The 17,439-nt window shown below is 48.1% G+C and overlaps 1 protein-coding gene across 8 annotated transcripts in view; it reads right to left on the bottom strand.

The window, feature by feature from the left end:
- Window positions 1-608: 608 nt before the first annotated feature.
- Window positions 609-17,439, bottom strand: part of DNMT3B (DNA methyltransferase 3 beta) — a 35,190-nt gene continuing 18,359 nt past the window's right edge. For 5 of the 8 annotated variants that reach the window (XM_043883644.1, XM_043883645.1, XM_043883646.1 and 2 more), the window contains 15 exons: window positions 15,270-15,377; window positions 14,295-14,439; window positions 12,599-12,724; window positions 12,442-12,486; window positions 11,272-11,351; window positions 10,857-10,969; window positions 10,314-10,497; window positions 9,747-9,831; window positions 8,729-8,874; window positions 8,334-8,424; window positions 7,874-8,022; window positions 6,773-6,858; window positions 4,282-4,351; window positions 3,467-3,585; window positions 609-2,179 (listed from right to left, as the gene is read on the bottom strand). In XM_043883644.1, coding sequence (XP_043739579.1) covers window positions 2,038-2,179; window positions 3,467-3,585; window positions 4,282-4,351; window positions 6,773-6,858; window positions 7,874-8,022; window positions 8,334-8,424; window positions 8,729-8,874; window positions 9,747-9,831; window positions 10,314-10,497; window positions 10,857-10,969; window positions 11,272-11,351; window positions 12,442-12,486; window positions 12,599-12,724; window positions 14,295-14,439; window positions 15,270-15,377 — 1,689 coding nt within the window. In that variant the 3' untranslated portion in view covers window positions 609-2,037. The remainder of the gene's footprint in view (window positions 2,180-3,466; window positions 3,586-4,281; window positions 4,352-6,772; window positions 6,859-7,873; window positions 8,023-8,333; window positions 8,425-8,728; window positions 8,875-9,746; window positions 9,832-10,313; window positions 10,498-10,856; window positions 10,970-11,271; window positions 11,352-12,441; window positions 12,487-12,598; window positions 12,725-14,294; window positions 14,440-15,269; window positions 15,378-17,439) is intronic. The other 3 variants (XM_043883649.1, XM_043883648.1, XM_043883647.1) reach the window with 1 other exon arrangement.

The following is a 17,439-nucleotide window of genomic DNA, read 5'->3' as shown; positions in this document are numbered from 1 at the left end:
CTATGAGAAGTAACCTGGACATGACTGTTCCAGACATCAAGGCTTTCAATGAACTTGTTATTTGGGGAAACAAGGTTTAGATATCCATTCACTATCCCAGATTGATCCTTGGGCATAGAGGGTGGGCATAGAGGAATTCTCAGGCTCCACTTCAGAGTTAATGCATCAGAAACTCTGGGGGTAGGTCTTGTTCTCCACTGAACAAGCCTTACAGGAGATGTTGGAGTTTGGGGACCATTGTACTAGACTTGGGGGGCACCTGTGGTACTTAAAAGGGCTTCCCAGGTGGCTCAGAATCCACCTTCAATGCAGGAGACACTCCCCTGGGTTGGGAAGATCCCCTGGAGAAGGAAATGGCAACCACTCCAGTATTTTTGCCTGGAGAATCCCATGACAGAGAAGCTGGGTGGGCTATAGTCCATATGGTGGCAAATGAGTCGGACATGAATGAAACGACTTAGCATGCATGCACAACTCAGCTCTCATGCACATGAAACTTCTGCACTGGACTTGAAGGTAGGTAATTTCAACCAACTATCTTTCCACTTTCCCTCACATGCCCCACCCACCCATTTGATCTGCAAAAGAACAAAAGGGACACCAGATTGTTAGAGAAATACTGATTTTAATTCAACATAAAGTAAACTCTAGGCATCTGTCATCTTTCAGCCTAAAAATTAGCAAAACTGTTGAAACAAGGCACAATTTTTCCCCATACTTGTTACGTGGCTCCAGTTACAAAAAAAAATTATGAAAATGTTTAAACAAAAATAGAAGTCTGAGATTTTTTTTTAAAAAGTGAATAAAAAAACCTCCCACAAAACCTGTCAACATTGTTCCTTATTCTACAAAATAGCACCAGTAAGAGTAAAAGGTGTTAAAAACCATTACGACAGCATTTCTGAAATGCAGCTTGTCTGACCTCCCATTCCCCCTAAAAAAAAAAAAAAAAGATTTATCGATTCACCTTGGAATAAAAAAGGACTTTAAAATCTCAGGAGGGAGGGAGGGTTGAGCTTTTATTGCAGTTTTCCCCCTGCAGTCTCTTAGAGAAGGGGAAAGTGCGAAGACTGTGCTTCTGCCCCTGGCTGAGAAGTTGGGGTGTCATACTGGGGACCTGTGCCTGCAGAGTAGCCTGGAGGGGTGCGGGGTGGGGTGGGGGGAGGGTCTTATGTAAGCTTCCTCCTCCTCTCACATGGGTATAAAGGGGGAAGACAGTGAGAAGCCATACCTGTCTATACCAATATATGGCAGCTTATAACCCAGCCCACCCCTTCCTGAGTTTCCAGAGGGTTCTATTGCAGTCACTGGGAGGGATTTAGCTAAGGGTAGCCCTGCCCTCGGATTTATGGGAAAAACATAGCCCTGAATGTGATGATGATGTCATCCCTGCTGAAATCATCATCCTTGTGGAAAATACTCTAAATGGGCCAGAGATCCCAGCCCTTTACACTGAGGTGGGGGCGGGGGAAGAGGGGTGGACGACGAGCCAGGGAAAACTCAAGACAGACATGGACATCATGTCCTCTCATGCTAGCCCTAGAAAAAAAAACATACTGGGCCCTTCAAAGGTCCCTTAGCTACCTGTCTACCGCTGCACACTCCTGGAAACAAGGAGCTGCAGACATTTTAAAAAATTAAAGTCTTGCAGTAACTGTCTTGGGTGATTTTTCAGCATCAACCTGAGTCTTGGAGAGCTGTCGGCACTGTGGTTTTGGTATCTTAGCCATCGTTTCTCTGAGCGGTAAACCCAGAAAGGAGAAAAAAAAAAAAAAGCCATCTTACTACCTATTTCAAGTTTTAAAGTTTTAGGAGAAGATAAAACGAGCACCATGTCTGGCCACTCCGAGCGGCCAGGTCTGTATTGTGCAGAAGGAGGTGGCACCTCGGGGTCCCCCGGCCAGGAAGGGGACAGGCAGCTCTGCTCCCAACGAGGTACTCGGCGCGACCCCGCAAGCACAGCTGGGCTGGCAAGGGCAGAGCCAGGCTGCACCTCCTGGGTTGTGGCTCTGCCCACCCGCCCTGGTGCCTGGGGGACTATTCACAGGCAAAGTAGTCCTTCAGGGGGGCGAAGAGGTGTCGGATGACAGGCACACTCCAGGACCTCCCAAGCAGCTTCTGACGGGCCACGCGGCCCATGTTGGAGACGTCTGTGTAGTGTACAGGGAAGCCGAAGATCCTGGGGGCGGGGTATCAGAGTGAAAAGACGGGGAGTCAGATGCGCCCCCACCAGCGTGCTTAGCGCCTCTGGGAGACTCCTGGCTGTGGCAGCCCATGTAGCTCTCTGCTCTTCCTGCCCTTTGACCCTTCCCTTCCGCCAGGCCTTCCCATGAGCCCCCTTTTGACCCCCAAGGTCAAGTCCACCAGGTCTTCGGCTCACAGATACCCGTCAGGAGGGCATGGTCCCTCTTTTGAGGACCCCCCTTTTTTTGTGCATGCCCCCACACTTGCACTGTACTGTTGCCACAGAGCTGATGCTCGCTGGACTTTTCTTGTATGAATGACTGAATGAATGCCAAGATGGCCAGCCAGCCAGCAGACAAGTACCTATCTTCACATCACAAAAGGTGAGAAAGTTAAGCCATTGCCTTACTAAGGAATAGGGACTCTCACAAAACAGAGCTTATTTCCAATCATCAGATGCTCAGGTAATTGACCATGAGTAAACTGAAGCATTCTGCATTTTCTTTCCCTCTTCAAAGCAAATTGCTGGATCAAGGCCCAAGCTGGACTTAAATGGCAGATGGCAACGAAATATACCAACAGCCTCCTGAGTGGAATTCTACCACAGAAGAGGTACAGGCCTGGAAAGAGGCTACAGATACACTGGACCTCACTCTTTCCCAGGTTTACAGTCCTATACTACAAATTAAACCAAGAAATACATCCAGTTATAGAACTAAACTATCTGGAGTGAAAATACTCTATCAAAATAACCCTAAGACACTGCCAAAAATGTAGTGTTCACAACCCTTACTACAGTCTCATCACAATAACAAAATAAAACGAGGAAAGAAAAAAGTTAAATGCAGAACAGGAGAAATTAAATCAAAGAGTTGGTTCTTCAAAATGGATAAAGTTCCGACTTAGCCAAATAAACGGATAAGGGAACAAGCAACTCAGGAGGAATCCTGAGAAAGAAGCAACGGCTTGCTGGTAGAACTTCCTTTAGCTGGATCCTCATACATCCTAGCGTCCCAGCATGTTAGGGCAGGCAAATGCCAGGGAAACACAGCCAGATGAGACAGATGTACTGTCTCATGGCCTCAGGTTTCAGATTCCTCACCACCACAGCCCTTTGCCATTTCTGCTAGGAAATAAGCACCAACTGGAAAGGTTACTCCCAGCCCTGCTAATGTAGAAGGTCAGCAAGACTACGTGGAACACGCTGCTGGCTTTAACCATGGTTTCTACCCCTTTTCTCTCTGTCTGCTTGATTTCCCTTTCCATGAACATCCTTGCTCACCTTTCTAGCTCAGTGCACCACAAAATATCTTCTTTGCCATTCATGACAACGGGGAAAAGTTGGTTTTTCCCCTGTCTGATCGAGTTCGACTTGGTGGTTATTGTCTGTACTTTCTTTAACTGGAGAACAAAATGACATCATGGAGTGAGCACAGAATGAACGGTTCTGGGTCAAGGCTCAGAAGCACCTAGGGAAGGTGGAGGAGGGAGGGCAGGTGGGGGAGAGAGGGTGGCAGGGCCAGGCTCGGATAGGGAATGAGAAAAGTTGAGAGATGAAGGACACACTCTGTGCTTCCCACAAAAGCCAAGAAGTTAATGAGCAGGAAGGACCAGCCTCAGAGAGAACAAAGAGATAAACAAAAAGTGACCATAAATGAGATCAGATGGGCGTCAAGGAAACAGTTACTGATCAAGCAAGATTAAGCAAAAGGAAAAGTTCCCCCAGATTATAGAGGATGGTCAAGCAGGGTTTGAATGAATGGAACTTAGCTTAATGGAAGCTTTGAAAATTAAGTTTCTGGAGATATTAATAGAATTATTTATAACTTAATAGCAGATTTTTTTTTTTTTTGCAAAAGTGTACTCATTTCTCACTTGGGAGTCTCCATGGAGTGTGCATTCACAAGAGGAAACTCTAGTTGCCTTCTCTCATTTTTGTTTATCAAGAACCTCTCCTACTCTGTATTTGAAGATGTGATAGAACAACTGTGTGGGGAAGGAAGCCCGGCACCAGGGAGTCGTGTGGGGGGAGGACACCAAGGTCAAGTCCCATGGAAAGGTCACCGAGTGGTGGGCCAGGCACAGAGCACTGCTTACCTTTGCTGTCCTATTGAACTCCAGGCAGTCCTGCAGCTCGAGTTTATCATTCTTGGATGCTATCACAGGCCTGGGAACATCCAAAACCCATTACTTTCTACCTCCTGGAAAAGGGCCTTGGCTTGGTGCCTCCCAGGGTGGGAGTGAGAGCCCAAGCTGCAAAATGTGCTCTGGCCGTAAACTTGCTACAGATATATGATAAAAATGGCCCAGGCGTGAGCACAAGCCTGGCTGTCAACTCAGGGACAGGCTAGCTGCTTGGGGCAGGGAGCCCTAGGTGCAGCAGTGAATGTTCCCCCTACCCAATGGTAACAGTAGTCCAAGCTCCTTCACTGAGGAGAGCAGGATGGTGAAGCATATGGTTAGAGGGGTCAGGAGACACCTCAGTCTCAGCCCCACTGCTCACTGGCTGAATGAGTGACCCTGAGCAAATTCTGCCATCTCTGAGCCTCAGGAGCCTGGATGAAGTCTTTGTGGGTCTACTCACTACAAGTAGCACATCAAACCCATGATTTGGTGGCTTATTGCTGGAACACAGCTTCAGGAGGCTTTAACAGTGGGGCCCAGGTAAGGACAGTAGTTAAGAGGTTCACTTAAGGGCTACAATTCCCCTTGTAACTTTCACCATTGAAACCTGCAAATGCAGAGAGAGGCAAACAGATGCTTGACAAGGAGAATGGATAGAACTTTAGATACTGAAGTGGTTAAGCAGGTCCAAAGCAGAAAACTAGGAAGAGGTCTGAATGCACAGGGGTGATGACCACCACAGCATCCCTGGGTAAGGAACTCAAGAGGCCAAAAACAAATCAGATGTCAGATTGGACATGGTGTCCACAAGAGGAGCCACTGAACACAAAATACCACACTGACCTCACCCTCTCTCCATTCCCAACTCTTCCATGGACTAAGGGAGCTAAGGGTTCACAGCCCTGCCCTACATTCTGTTGATTCTAGGACTGAAATCTTAAAAACCAAGGTGTTTAGTCCAAGGGCTAGATTTGGTCTGTGACCTACGGTTGATGTTGTCACTGATCCTATAGATCCCAACTGTAGCAGCTCACTGCTCATCCCAACTCGAAGTTCTGCAAATCCCAGTATCTAGAATCTGACCCCTCTTTGCACAGGACGCCACGCTCACCGATTTTAGTGCACGTGGATGGTACTTCTTGGTACCGACACAAGCACAGAGCTGTCCTCCTCTGAAACACGTCTGAGCTGCCTCCCCACGTCTGTTCTCATAATAGTCTATTCTTCCACCAGAAATCCCAGAGAACAAGAAACACATCTCATGCACCGAAAAACTCACCTGAACTCCCTGAGCCAGAGTACATTTAACTGTTGCCATGACTACAGGCCTCATGTAATTTGGCCCATTTCACCCTCCTCTCCCTGAGTCCTAGAACACTGTTTTTTGGACTGCGATCCCTGACCTTTTCACTCTGAACTTCATGCCTCTGGCTCCTCCTCTTCCGGTCCTGCTGGGATAAGAAGCCTCCCCATCAACTTTTCCAGTGCCCCCTCCAGCCCTGACCCTGAATTCATCTGTCTTCCCTGTGCCTACCCCACTGGTAGGGTCAGCTCTGTTAGAGCCAAGACTGGCATTGTCACTGAACAACTGGCAGCAGGGACTACAGTGTCTGGCAGAGTGAGAGCGAAGGAGTGGAATGAAGAAGCAGTTCCCGACCTGGACACTGCTCCATGTGACAGGCAGATTAGCCAAATGAAAATGTAATATACCCAATAGAAATTCCAAGCTATTCCAGTACCTTCTCACCTCTGTCCACACTTTGCGTAAATGCCTAAGTTATGCTTCCAACACTTCCTTTTAAAGAATCTTTTTTGTGAAGCTAATTCATTTGCAAGTCCTATCATCATCACATTTGGTATCTTAATTAGCAGATTGTTCTCCCTGAAGCTACATGAAAGAGATAATTAATCGTCAGTCATGCCACTTGTTTTTTGGCTTTCAACATGACAGGACTAATGAAAAGTTGGGTAAAGAACTCAGTTAAGAAAAACCAAAGAAGACAGGCTTTGGGCTACTGATGGTTATCTCAGCTCAGCTCTGCCACCTGATTGGTTACCTCAGGTCTGGTCCAGGGATTATCACTTCATCCTGGAGGTAAGGAGACTGGGAAAGTTCATTTCCCAATGGACCACAACAGGGAAGTGGAGAAGCATCAGTGTCCCTGGCTGCAACAAAGCCTGCTCCAGCACATAGTTACCAGGTTTAAACACCAGGCTCGTGGGCAGAGCAGGAGAAAAGTATATTGTGGAATCCTGGCCTGAGTCTCAGGCAGTTGCTCTACAACCTAACAGGCTTCAACAGTAACACTAAGGGTTGGTCTGAAGCAGAGGGTGAGGCCTTTCTCAGCAGAGCAGCTCTTTATACAAGGTTCCAATGTGTCTCTCTCCTAAGAGTTGGTGGTTATGGCTCAAACCATTATATTTAACTTGGCTGTTACTGGTCCCACTGGGAGCCCCTTGTTACCTGTTCATCCCGGGCAGGTTGCCCCAGAAGTATCGGGCTCTGTGAGCAGCAGACACTTTGATGGCATCAATCATCACTGGGTTACACTGTGGGGAGAGAGCAGGGCAGCTGCTGGGAGCCCAGGGCAGAATGCAGGCAGCACTGGAGACATGGCTGTCCCTGACTGTGGGGGAGCTATGACTCCTGCCAGGCAAGGGACTGACCACCCCTCAAAGTCTGAAGGACCAAGCTTGTGTCTCTCTGTTAATGGTGTGGCAAGAGACCAGATCAGACTGGCTACTCTAAGAGGCGGTATTTCCTTGGCATGTCAGATCATTACAGAAGCTCTGGGTATGGGTGGTGAAGGCAGCTCAAAACTGAAATCCAGCAAAATGGATGCGGTCCTGGTTATGGAAATGCAGTGCTGGCAAAATCTGCCTTCTGTCACTGATTGGCCAACGTTCACAAGGCATGAGGAATGGACCAACCAATTCCAGAACCTCCCTAGCAGAACAGAGGCTTTAAAGTCGGGGGGAAGTAAGTGTATATGTGTGTGTGTATGTGTGCTCAGTCTTGTCTGAATCTTTGCAGCCCCATGGACTGTAGCCTGCCAGGCTCCTCTGTACATGGAATTTTCCAGGCAAGAATACTGGAGTGGGTTGCCATTTCTTCAAGATCTCCCTGACTGAGGGATCAAAACCTCCTGCATTGGCAGGCAGATTCTTTACCACTAGCACAACCTGGGAAGCCCTTATATATATACACACATATATATATACATTTATAGTATTTACTACAATGCTTGATGCATACTAAGCAGTAGGTAATTATCTTGCTTATGATCCCTAAAGCAGAATTTCTGAACATACAGGAGAGAAAATTTCTGGTAAAAATGTCTGGTCCGCTCTCATGGTGCCTCCAAAAGTATGCTAGTTTCATCATCTTGACTTCAGTGGGTTTGGAGTGAGGCGAGAGATCAAACATTTCCCACATACTCTCAGAACTAGCCACGCCCTCCATGGGAAACCATCAATTCCAACCCTGGAAATAACCCTCACCCCAGTGCCAGCAGGGCCTTCCCATTTGTGTTATCCTGAGAATCAAGACTCCAGACATCCTCACCTCTAAAAACCGAGAGATGTCCCGCTTGTCGCCAACCTTCATGGCCACCACGTTCTCAAACATCCAGAAGAAAGGCCGGTCTTCACCCTCCTTGGGGCGAGTGTAATTCAGCAGGTGGTAGAACTCAAAGAAGAGCCGTCCTGTGCCCTCTGAGTCCACGAAAGACAAGGGCAAAGCCAGATTCAAACCCTTCAGCCCAGTCTTCCATAGTAAGAACAATGTATTCCCAAAGACTAGCTATGCTGATGACTTACTGTCCCCTCTCCCTGCTACCCTCTAGACGCATCAGCAGTGTGAGACTCATTCTTATCTCTGGGAATTGAGGAGTCACAATGAGGCATGAACAAAGCCAACAAGTACAGCTGGCCAGAAGATTACAGTTCCTCCTCAGGGCACTCTTCCTATCTAGCAGTCAGGGGACATAGGGTCTCTTGGGGTCTATGTGAGAAGGGATGCTCACCATACAGGCCTTTCCTGGCAGGGTTCACATTGGAGAGATCATTGCACGGGCTTCCACCAATCACCAAGTCAAATGGGCCCCATTCTTCAATCTGCAGAAGAAAAACAGTCAGGGCTGGGGCTGGGGATGGAGAGATTAACAGCCTGGATTCCAGGTAACTAGCTACAAGAAAACCCACTTCCAAGTCTTGCTTGGTCATTTAAATTTCCTAACTTCACTTTTGACCCAAGAAATCCAAAAGCTCAGGCTTCTCTGAGATTGATTTACATCTGAAGGATTTTCAAGTTGTAACCAAAGCTGCTCTTCTGCCACAACCCTGGGCAGGTAGGCGGTGACCAGTTGGTTGTAAGGATGTGTGGGGTTCAGGGAGAAGAGGAACGGGGTCTTTCCCTCACGTTTTTCTTTGTGATGTTCCTGACGTCATTCACATATTTGATGTTGCCCTCATGCTTAACGGTGCCAACGGCAATGGACTCTTCACACACTTCAGAGGCCACATATTTCTCCACTTTGATGCCCAGTTCTTTGAGGACCAAGTACCCTATAGGGTGGGGGGGTTGTCAAGGGGGAGAGAAAATGAGTCAGGATTGTCCTGCCCAGGGCCCATCCTTCCAGTGATTGTCTGGAAGCCATCTCCAGACAGTCTTCAGAACTCAGACCAGAGACATAAAGATCGTGGCAGTCCTCAAGGGAACCCGTGCTGACAGCAATGAAACTGGGCTCCCCAGACCCTCTGCTGTGTCCACTGGCAGTTATGTAATAAAAGTGACTGGTGCATAGCCAAATGCAAGGCAAAGCCTCAAATCTGGCGAGCTATAGTGGGAATAAGCCATTGTACAAACACAAATAGGAGGGGAAAACAAGCCACTGGTGATGACCTGGTAGTCTTTTAACGCTGTCAGTATTTTAGGCAGGGGGACACTGGTGAACAAAAATACATATTGATACAAGTGATGCTAAATGCACAGCAACTGATTCCCACTGCTTCCTACTCTGGTAAAAGGGAAATGTTCCTAACAATATATTATACGGCACTTCTGAGAAATGAATCAGGCAAAGCCCCCAGAGCCAACACATGTTGGCTATGCTAATTCTACACATGGGAAACCTGGGGGAAATGGGAAGGAACCAAGACTCAAGATACTAGGTGATGAGTTCAGAATTAATCTCCAATATATCTATGATATGAAACAGAAAATAATTTCCCAAGATTGCTAAACATAATAAAAAATAAAATCCATGCCTTTAAAGGAGGACCAGTTGGGTGAAATGATGGAGAAGTTCAAGGAGAGAAACAAGGAACCAATGGATTTCTCAGAACAGGTGACCAATGGGTAATCCCAGGAGTCTTTCCTAACATTGAAATCAGATACCTGAGGCAGGTAAACATCTCTAGGTGAACTCTAAACTCACCTGTTGCAATTCCATCAAACAGTGACAAGACTCGAATAGGCCGCCTTCGGTTTGCAGGAATCGCAGGGTATAACTTGGGGGCTTCCTGCCAGGTTAATTAAAAAAAGAGGTCATAGAGGTGAAGCTGTGGAGGTGGGGCTGGCCTTCCTGAAGGGCTACAAGCCATGTGTTTTAACCTTTCTGAGCTGGGATGCCCTGAGGAGCTTCAGCACAGATGACCCTTCTACCCTTAGGACATGGAGTAATGATACTTTGACACTACTCCAGACATGTGTTCCTCCATGAACCACAGCATGCAGCCCAGGAAAAGCCACTTTCCGCCAGACCTGAGAGTAAGTCTAAGGCTTCCCTCCCCGCTGCAGTTCTACTAAAACTAAGACTGGGTCGATTCCATCTTATTTCTTCAGCAGGCCCTTGAAAACCCAAGCCAAGGAAGGGAGGGATGAACCCCAGAGCCGCCTGGGAACTGTACCCGGGACCATTAGCCAGGTCTCCAGCCTGAGCTCTCAGATGCTCCTTTGGACAGCGGAGCTTTGTTTGACAGACTGGGGCGGACGCCAGGCTTACGTATTCGAGCCCAGGGTCACTGGTGAAGAAGGCCTGCAGACGCACACTCCAGTCCTTGCGGCGCCGCAGGACGCCGTGGCAACGCTGCGGGAGACACATGTAGCAACTCCAGGGCTCCTGCAGCTTGGCCTCCGCCGCTGTGCCCGCGCCCACCAGCACCTCCAGGCACTCCACACAGAAGCACCTGTGCCAGGCAGCGGGGAGGAGGGTGCCTGTCATCCGATGGCTCTCCTGCAAACCCACCCTCCCCATGGAGATGGCTCATGCTGGCTGAAACCTTCTCAGGCCCCTAACTGCCCTCCCCATGGGCGGGAAGGCCTGTGTCTTTCTTGGCGACCCATGCCATCCCCAGAATTGGCTGAGCTCTGGGGTTGATGGAGAGTCATGCCAAGCCTGTCCCTACATCCTAGTTCTACTGTAGGGATGCACAAGCACTTCAAGGACAGGACCCCACAGAATAATCCTGCCTCCGGGTCCTGGCTCCAGGTTAGCGAGGCGCTGGTCCCCAGGCCTGGATCCCGGTGGGGGAGCTCTGTGGCTCACCGGCAGCAGCTAGTGTTGCTACATAGGAGTAGCTCGCGGCCCTCGCAGCACACGGTACAGTAGGACTGGTAGCCGTCGTCATCGTACATGTAGAAGAGCTCAAGGAAGCGGTCCTGGCAGCCAGAGAGAAACACCTGTGAAATCGGAGACTGGGGACAGCCAGCCAAGCCCGGCTGGCTCAGCTGCCCTCGGACGCAGCCACACAACAGTGGCTTGGTGACCTGGCGGCTTGGTGCTCTTTACAGGGACAACTGGCCGGGTCTGCAGGCCAGCACCCCTGGGAGGGAAGGGTAGGGAGATCGGCTCCCCTAGAACCTTTCCTGCTGCCTACACTCGGGAGGCTTTTCCTGAGTAAGTGTGGGAAGTCACGGAGCAGGCAAGGGGCAGGAAAGTTCAGGGTGGGGATTGGACTTACCCGGCATGTCTGGCAGAGCCCACCCTCAAAGAGAGGATGGAAGGACACGGGGTTTTTCCTACCACAGGACAAACAGCTATCTGTAAGAAAGACAAGGCCGCTGCTAAAGCCTTGGGTCTCACTGCGCTTTACTCCATGCTAGGATTATGCAACAATTTGTCTCTGGAACCATCCTCGATCCCACATGGAGAGGGCTAAATCAACAGCTCCAAGCAGAAGGTGCCACAAGACAGGCAAAGGATCGGCCCAGAAGGAAGACGCAGGGGGCAGGGGTGGGGGGGTACCTAGGTGTGCTGGGGGGCAAAGAACAAGTAGCTGCACCAGCAGAGGCATATGCTTGGAGAGTCTGGTATGAAAATCTTCACAGACTGGGACTTCAATTTGTGGTCATGCCAATTTGCCCATTGTCCTAGGATAGGACTTGCCTGTGACCAATCCTACACACAGCCTGTAATCTGTGATTTCAAGAGCCAGGGTCCTTTTCCTATTAGGCTTTCCTGCCTCCTGTCCCATCAGCGGGTCTTATAGATCTGACCAAGTGGGCCAGGCCTATCGAATACCAAGCACCCTCACCCCACGCCAGTCCAGGAAGCAGACAGATGGCCGAAGGAGTCTTGAGGGCTAGGGAAGATCATGGGTCCGCATCCTAAGGATTGTCAGGGTCTGCTCCAAAGGTGGACTCCCTGGGTCAGCAACTGTGGTTTTCTGACCCTGAAGTGACTAACCATTTCATATGTTGACTAAAGGACATGGGGCTGAGGATGCAACAGATAGCCTTCCTCACACATTCCGAGGTCCTTTAGAAGTGTACTGGGTTCCCAGCCAGGGCAAAGGAACCAGAGCTGGTTTGAGAATGACAGTCTTTCACCTCTGAGCCAGTTGCAGTGCTTATTCAGGGGGCTCAAGAGGCCACAGATCGTGGTTTCAGGTTTGTGCCTCTCCTGGCCCAAGTGTCACTTCCTTCCTGTCCCCAAGTATCCTTCGTGAATCATCCTCTGTGAAAATCGGGCAACTCACTCTAAGTAGCACCTGAGTAAGGTAGGTGTCTACACCTTGCCCCAAGGTCGAGGCTCGGGGTTAACTTCTGCAGGGCAGGGCAGACCAGCAGCACGGGAGCACTAGCTGGGAGCACCACTGAGGAAGGGAAGCCAGCAAGGGAGAGGGCGTTACCTTCCAGATTGCCTTTGTTGCTGGCAACATCCGAAGCCATTTGTTCTGTTAAGAAAAGACAAGGTAAGGTCAGAGAGCCTTGTGCGGGCTGTTCCTCCCTACCTGCCCACAACCAACTGAGGTTGGATGGACCCCCAGCCTCCTGCCCCATAGTCACCTCGACTCTGGTCCTCCTCTCCTCGGTCTTTGCCATTGTTATAACAATTTGTCTTGAGGCGCTTGGCTGGGGGACAGTAGTCAGAGGTGGCTGAGTCATCAGCTGTGCGTCTCCGCGTCTTATTCTCTGTGAAAGGTGAGGAGAAGGCAGCCGTGGCTGGGTGGGAGGAGGGTGCTGGGAGCAAAGGACCCTGTGTGCTAGCTGCACCCGGCTGTGACCCGCTGGGTGTCACATGGCCCCTCTATGGACAACTTGGATGAATTATCTGAAACTCACGTGCCTAACCAATGAACAGGACCTCAAACAGCTATAGGTGCAAAATACCTCCTCTAGATCCAGCACAAGGGAAGTAAAAACAGCTCAGTCTACAGATGTAACCGACTCTGCCCAAGATCTCTAATAAGCTGAAAGCCACAGGTAGCTACTGAGAACTGGCAATCTCACCAGTGTGGCTGAGGGACTGGGTTTTAATTTAATTCTGATGCAAATTTTAAAACTTTTGATAGATCCCATTAACTAGTCCATTTGGAACAAGTTGGACATTGGTGAAAACAGAGATCAACTGTTTGTGATGAAAACTCAAGTGTCCCAATTGAGATGTTCTAAGACACTTAATAAGCTATGGAAAATAGACTATGATTTTTTATACTAAATGCTGGAAACAGATTAAGCGTATGATCAATATTAATTTCACTTTAAGCTTTTTGAGGTGGCTACCGTTTTTATTTCTATAAATTCTATGTTTTATTCAAGCTACACAGCATAATCTATTAAGGGACGTAGTTTAATTTGACTCTGTCCCTAGGAGAGAAAATTACACAGCCATTAATATCATAAGGACACTTCAGTGAAAAAATGACATTTAACAGTGTTTATACCATAAATATTGAAAAATGAAGGGAAAGCAGGAATCCAACCAGTGTATAGAAAGAGCTGGAAGGAGGTGCACACCCAACCACAGTCACCTGGAAGGCAGTTGTGAGGGTTGGAGTGAAGGGGGAGGTAAGAGTTCAGGGTGACTTTTAAACAGATTTGATTATTTTCAGAGTACTTTATGTGCAAACAGATTGAAAGAAAGTGCAGAGAAAAGAGTGCATAGTCAAAAGATGGTGAAGGAATACCGTGTTTCCTGGCTTCTAAGCTCCTACTGCCTGTACGACGAACCTTCGATTTATTAACCACTTTTTGGGGGGGAGGGACAAAACAGAACAGAGAACACTGCGTTAAATGGAAGGATGAGAAGACACATCCTGGATTTCTGGAGAGACAACAGGAAAGCAGCTGTCTAAATATGGAGGCACTGCGATATTGGTCAACATGAGGGTAGATGGTGCCCCTTCCTAAAGGGAGGTGACCTAGATTTGGGGTGTCTAGTTTTCTCCAATATGCAGAGCTTAATTTTTTCCCCTTAAAAAAAAAAAAAATAAGGTGCTAGTGAACATTCCACCTTGAGTCTGTTTACTGAAGCTTTCAGAACAGATTCAATCTTTGTTATTTGTACTTGACCGTTTAGCAGGAAAAGTAGCCAGTGAAACTAGAAATGTTTGGGTTGTTTTGGGGGAAAAAACTAACTAGCCAGCCAGGGATAGCTGACTGCTGGGAAGCCGGGGTGAGGTGAGAGGCAGCAGGCGTGGCTGCACCGCCCAGGAAGCCCTCACCAGCAGCGGCGGGGTGTGCCACAGGGACTCACTCTCACCTGGTTGCTTGTTGTTGGGTTTGAGACCCTCAACCCCAGTGGGCTTAAAGCCTCCATGGGCCCACTCCAACATGGGCTTCAGCTGATCCTCCAGTGAGTCTCCAGGGCTGCTGGTGAATGTCTTGCCAGCCCGGATTCTGGCTTTCTGCCGAGATAGAGATAGAGATAGAATCTGATAAATAGGAGGGGTGGGTATTTGCCTGGCTTGCCCCACCCAGGCCTCCCCTTGCTGGGGCCTCATTCCCCTTCACACTGGGCCCTTTCATAGTCGGACAGCTGTCCTGAGCTGTGGTATGTGACAGGGAGGGAGGAGCAGGGACAGTGTCCCCGCAGAGGCACCAAACATGATCTCTTCCCTGTAGAGAACTGGATGGTCAGCTCAGAATTAGCTGGGCCACTCTTCGCTACAGGAGAAGTATCAGTCAGCGCTGGCTCATGGTCTCTGAGAAAGCTCCAAGTTATTAATGAAGGTGTGGAGGTGAAGCCTTAATGATGTCTAATTAAGCCTAGTGCTTGGTCTCACCCATGCTGGACAGATGACTCTGATGCCTGCAAATCCTAAGTGAAGGTAGAGGAAAGGCAGAGCCTGACGGGTCCCAAGGACAAGGGGAGGAAGCAGCTGACCTCAGCAGCTGCATAGTCTTGGCCTTTTGAACCACAAGCTCTGAAAAAGCTTGCTCACTAATGCTGATATCGCCTCCTCCTTCCCAGGGCTCCTCCTTCCTCATTCTGAGCACAGTTCAGACAGACACCAGCGGGACACAGGGGCAGCGCTGGGAAATTATGGACAGTCTCAAACCCCTTCCTTCTTCTCAGCATAGCCCATTAGACCACTGTCTTTTAACCTCCTCCCACTGGCTGCCCAGGTCCCCTCCAAGTCATTCTTGGCCACACTGTGAATTGAGTTGGCTTTCTGTATGTTTCTTGCTTTAATCCCATTCTTGGGGCCAGGCCAGCCACCCACTGCCAAGTTACCTCCAGAGCATGGTACATGGCCTTCCTGTAAGAGACCAGCTTATTGAAGGTCGCCAGGTTAAAGTGCTGGCTGAACAATCCCAATGCCACCAACTTATCTGCTGGAATCTAGAAGAGAAAGTTGTCATCAACATCCACCCACAGCCTGTATCTGGGGTGCCCTGGGTTTCTCTTGAGTTTATCTCTGGGGATCAAGTTTACAGATATTTTAAGAGCAAATGACCTAAATAGTCCCTGGCGTGGCCCCCTTGCAGCTCAGTTTTACTATTTGCCATGGATGCTCCAACTTTCAAAGGGTTTGGCACATGTTCTTACCTCCTTCCTAAGCATGACAAATAGCTATGATTACTATTTACTATTTATTTCAGCCATTTATTAATTGAGCTAAGGGATGGGATTAGAGAATAGTACTTGGCACACAGTTAAGCTCTTTTTAGTAATTATGATTTGCTGATACATGAATTCCACTGGGGCTAATGATCTAAAAGTCTCATTCCCACGTCCCCAGGTCATGCATGAACCATTCAGGTTGCCAATGATGAGATGAAACTGGGCATTCAGGTTTCAGAGCTCAAGAGACATAAAATGTCTCATTCTCCTCAGTGCTGGCACTCATGATCACCTCTATTTACATTTCTAAGTCTGGTCACCCATAGGTCTGTCATCACCACTGATGAAAAGAAACTGGGGTTCAACAGCTGTGCATGGAAATGCAGGTGCCACCGCAAGGCCAAACTGTTTCAATATAGCCTACAGCCTAAGCAGGCCCCATATTGCAATCACATCCTGTAATGCTAAGACAACAGCATCTTACTAGAATCAGATGCGGTTGTGTCTGATTTTATGTCTCACTCGCCAAAGAAATTACAAACTTTCCATGTTTCTTTTAATTTCATTTCACACAAGTCATTGTCCACATTCTTAGAATTAGATGCTTCAGGGGGCGCACAGGTCCCAGATATTTGTCCTTTGGCTCCCCCTGCTGGCCAAGGAGGACCTCTACATGTGAACTCTCCCTATCAGGGAGACTTCAGGTCATAATTGTTACCCTTTGAGAACAATGTTGCTAATGGGAAAGATCCAGTGAGAAAACCAGAGTCTCAACTTACTAGCTGGTCCTTCATTCCCAGATCTGCCTCCATCCCTGCCAACCTGCGAACTTGTTCCTCACCTAACCTCTGGACACACTGAGGGATGAGCTAAAGACAACATCACAGGAAAAGTATTGTTCATTGCATTCTAATCAAAACCTGGGGTCTAAGAAGATGTCTTCAAAGGTGGAAGAATCAAATCAACCTGATTCATCCCCAACACAGATTCTCAGTAAGAAAAATAAGCTTTAAATGGCTAATATCAATAATTAAGAAACGCTGAAATCTCCAAACGACTTTCCCATAACTGTCACCAAGCAACCCTGGATTCATCTCTAAACCCAGCCAGGTGGAGAAGGAAATGGCAACCCACTCCAGTATTCTTGCCTGGAAGATCCCATGGACAGAGAAGCCTGGTGGGTTATAGTCCATGGAGTCACAAAAGAGTTGGATACAACTTATCGGCTAAACAACAACAATACCATTCTAAAACAAAAAAATAGTGGAAAAAAATTTGCCAATCTAATCATCAGAAGAGGTATTTTGAGCTTTCCTGGTGGCTCACTGGTAAAGAATCTGCCTGCAATGCAGGAGACCTGGGTTCAATCCCTGGGTTGAGAAGATCCCCTGGAGAGGGAAATGGCAACCCACTCCAGTATTCTTGCCTTGAGAATTCCATGAACAGAGGAGCCTGGCTGGCTACAGTCCATGGGGTTGCAAAGAGACATGACCAAGCAGCTAACATACTGAAGAGGCATTTTGTAGTTATTTTAATTTGCATGTATTTAATCATGTGTGAAGCAGAACATTTTTTCTGCATGTTTATTTGTTAATCATTTTTTCTCTGTTTTTGTATTTCCCGTTGCTATCCTTTGTTCATTTTCCTAATAGGTTGTCTTTGTACTTTATATAAATTAAAGAAATTAACCCTTAAAAAAAAAATAAAAATAAAAAAATAAACCCAGCCAGGGATGCCCTGGACCCCAGGGATAAATGAGTCAGAGACACCCCCTTCCTATCTCTTTCAGGCTTCTCAGATGGAATACTTTGAGAGTATTTTCCCAGGTGGCCACTCTCGC

This window comes from Cervus elaphus, chromosome 23 (assembly GCF_910594005.1).
Source record: "Cervus elaphus chromosome 23, mCerEla1.1, whole genome shotgun sequence".
Lineage (NCBI taxonomy): Eukaryota > Metazoa > Chordata > Mammalia > Artiodactyla > Cervidae > Cervus > Cervus elaphus.
The sequence above is the reverse complement of the archived record's forward strand: the minus strand, read 5'-3'. Positions and strand labels throughout refer to the sequence as shown.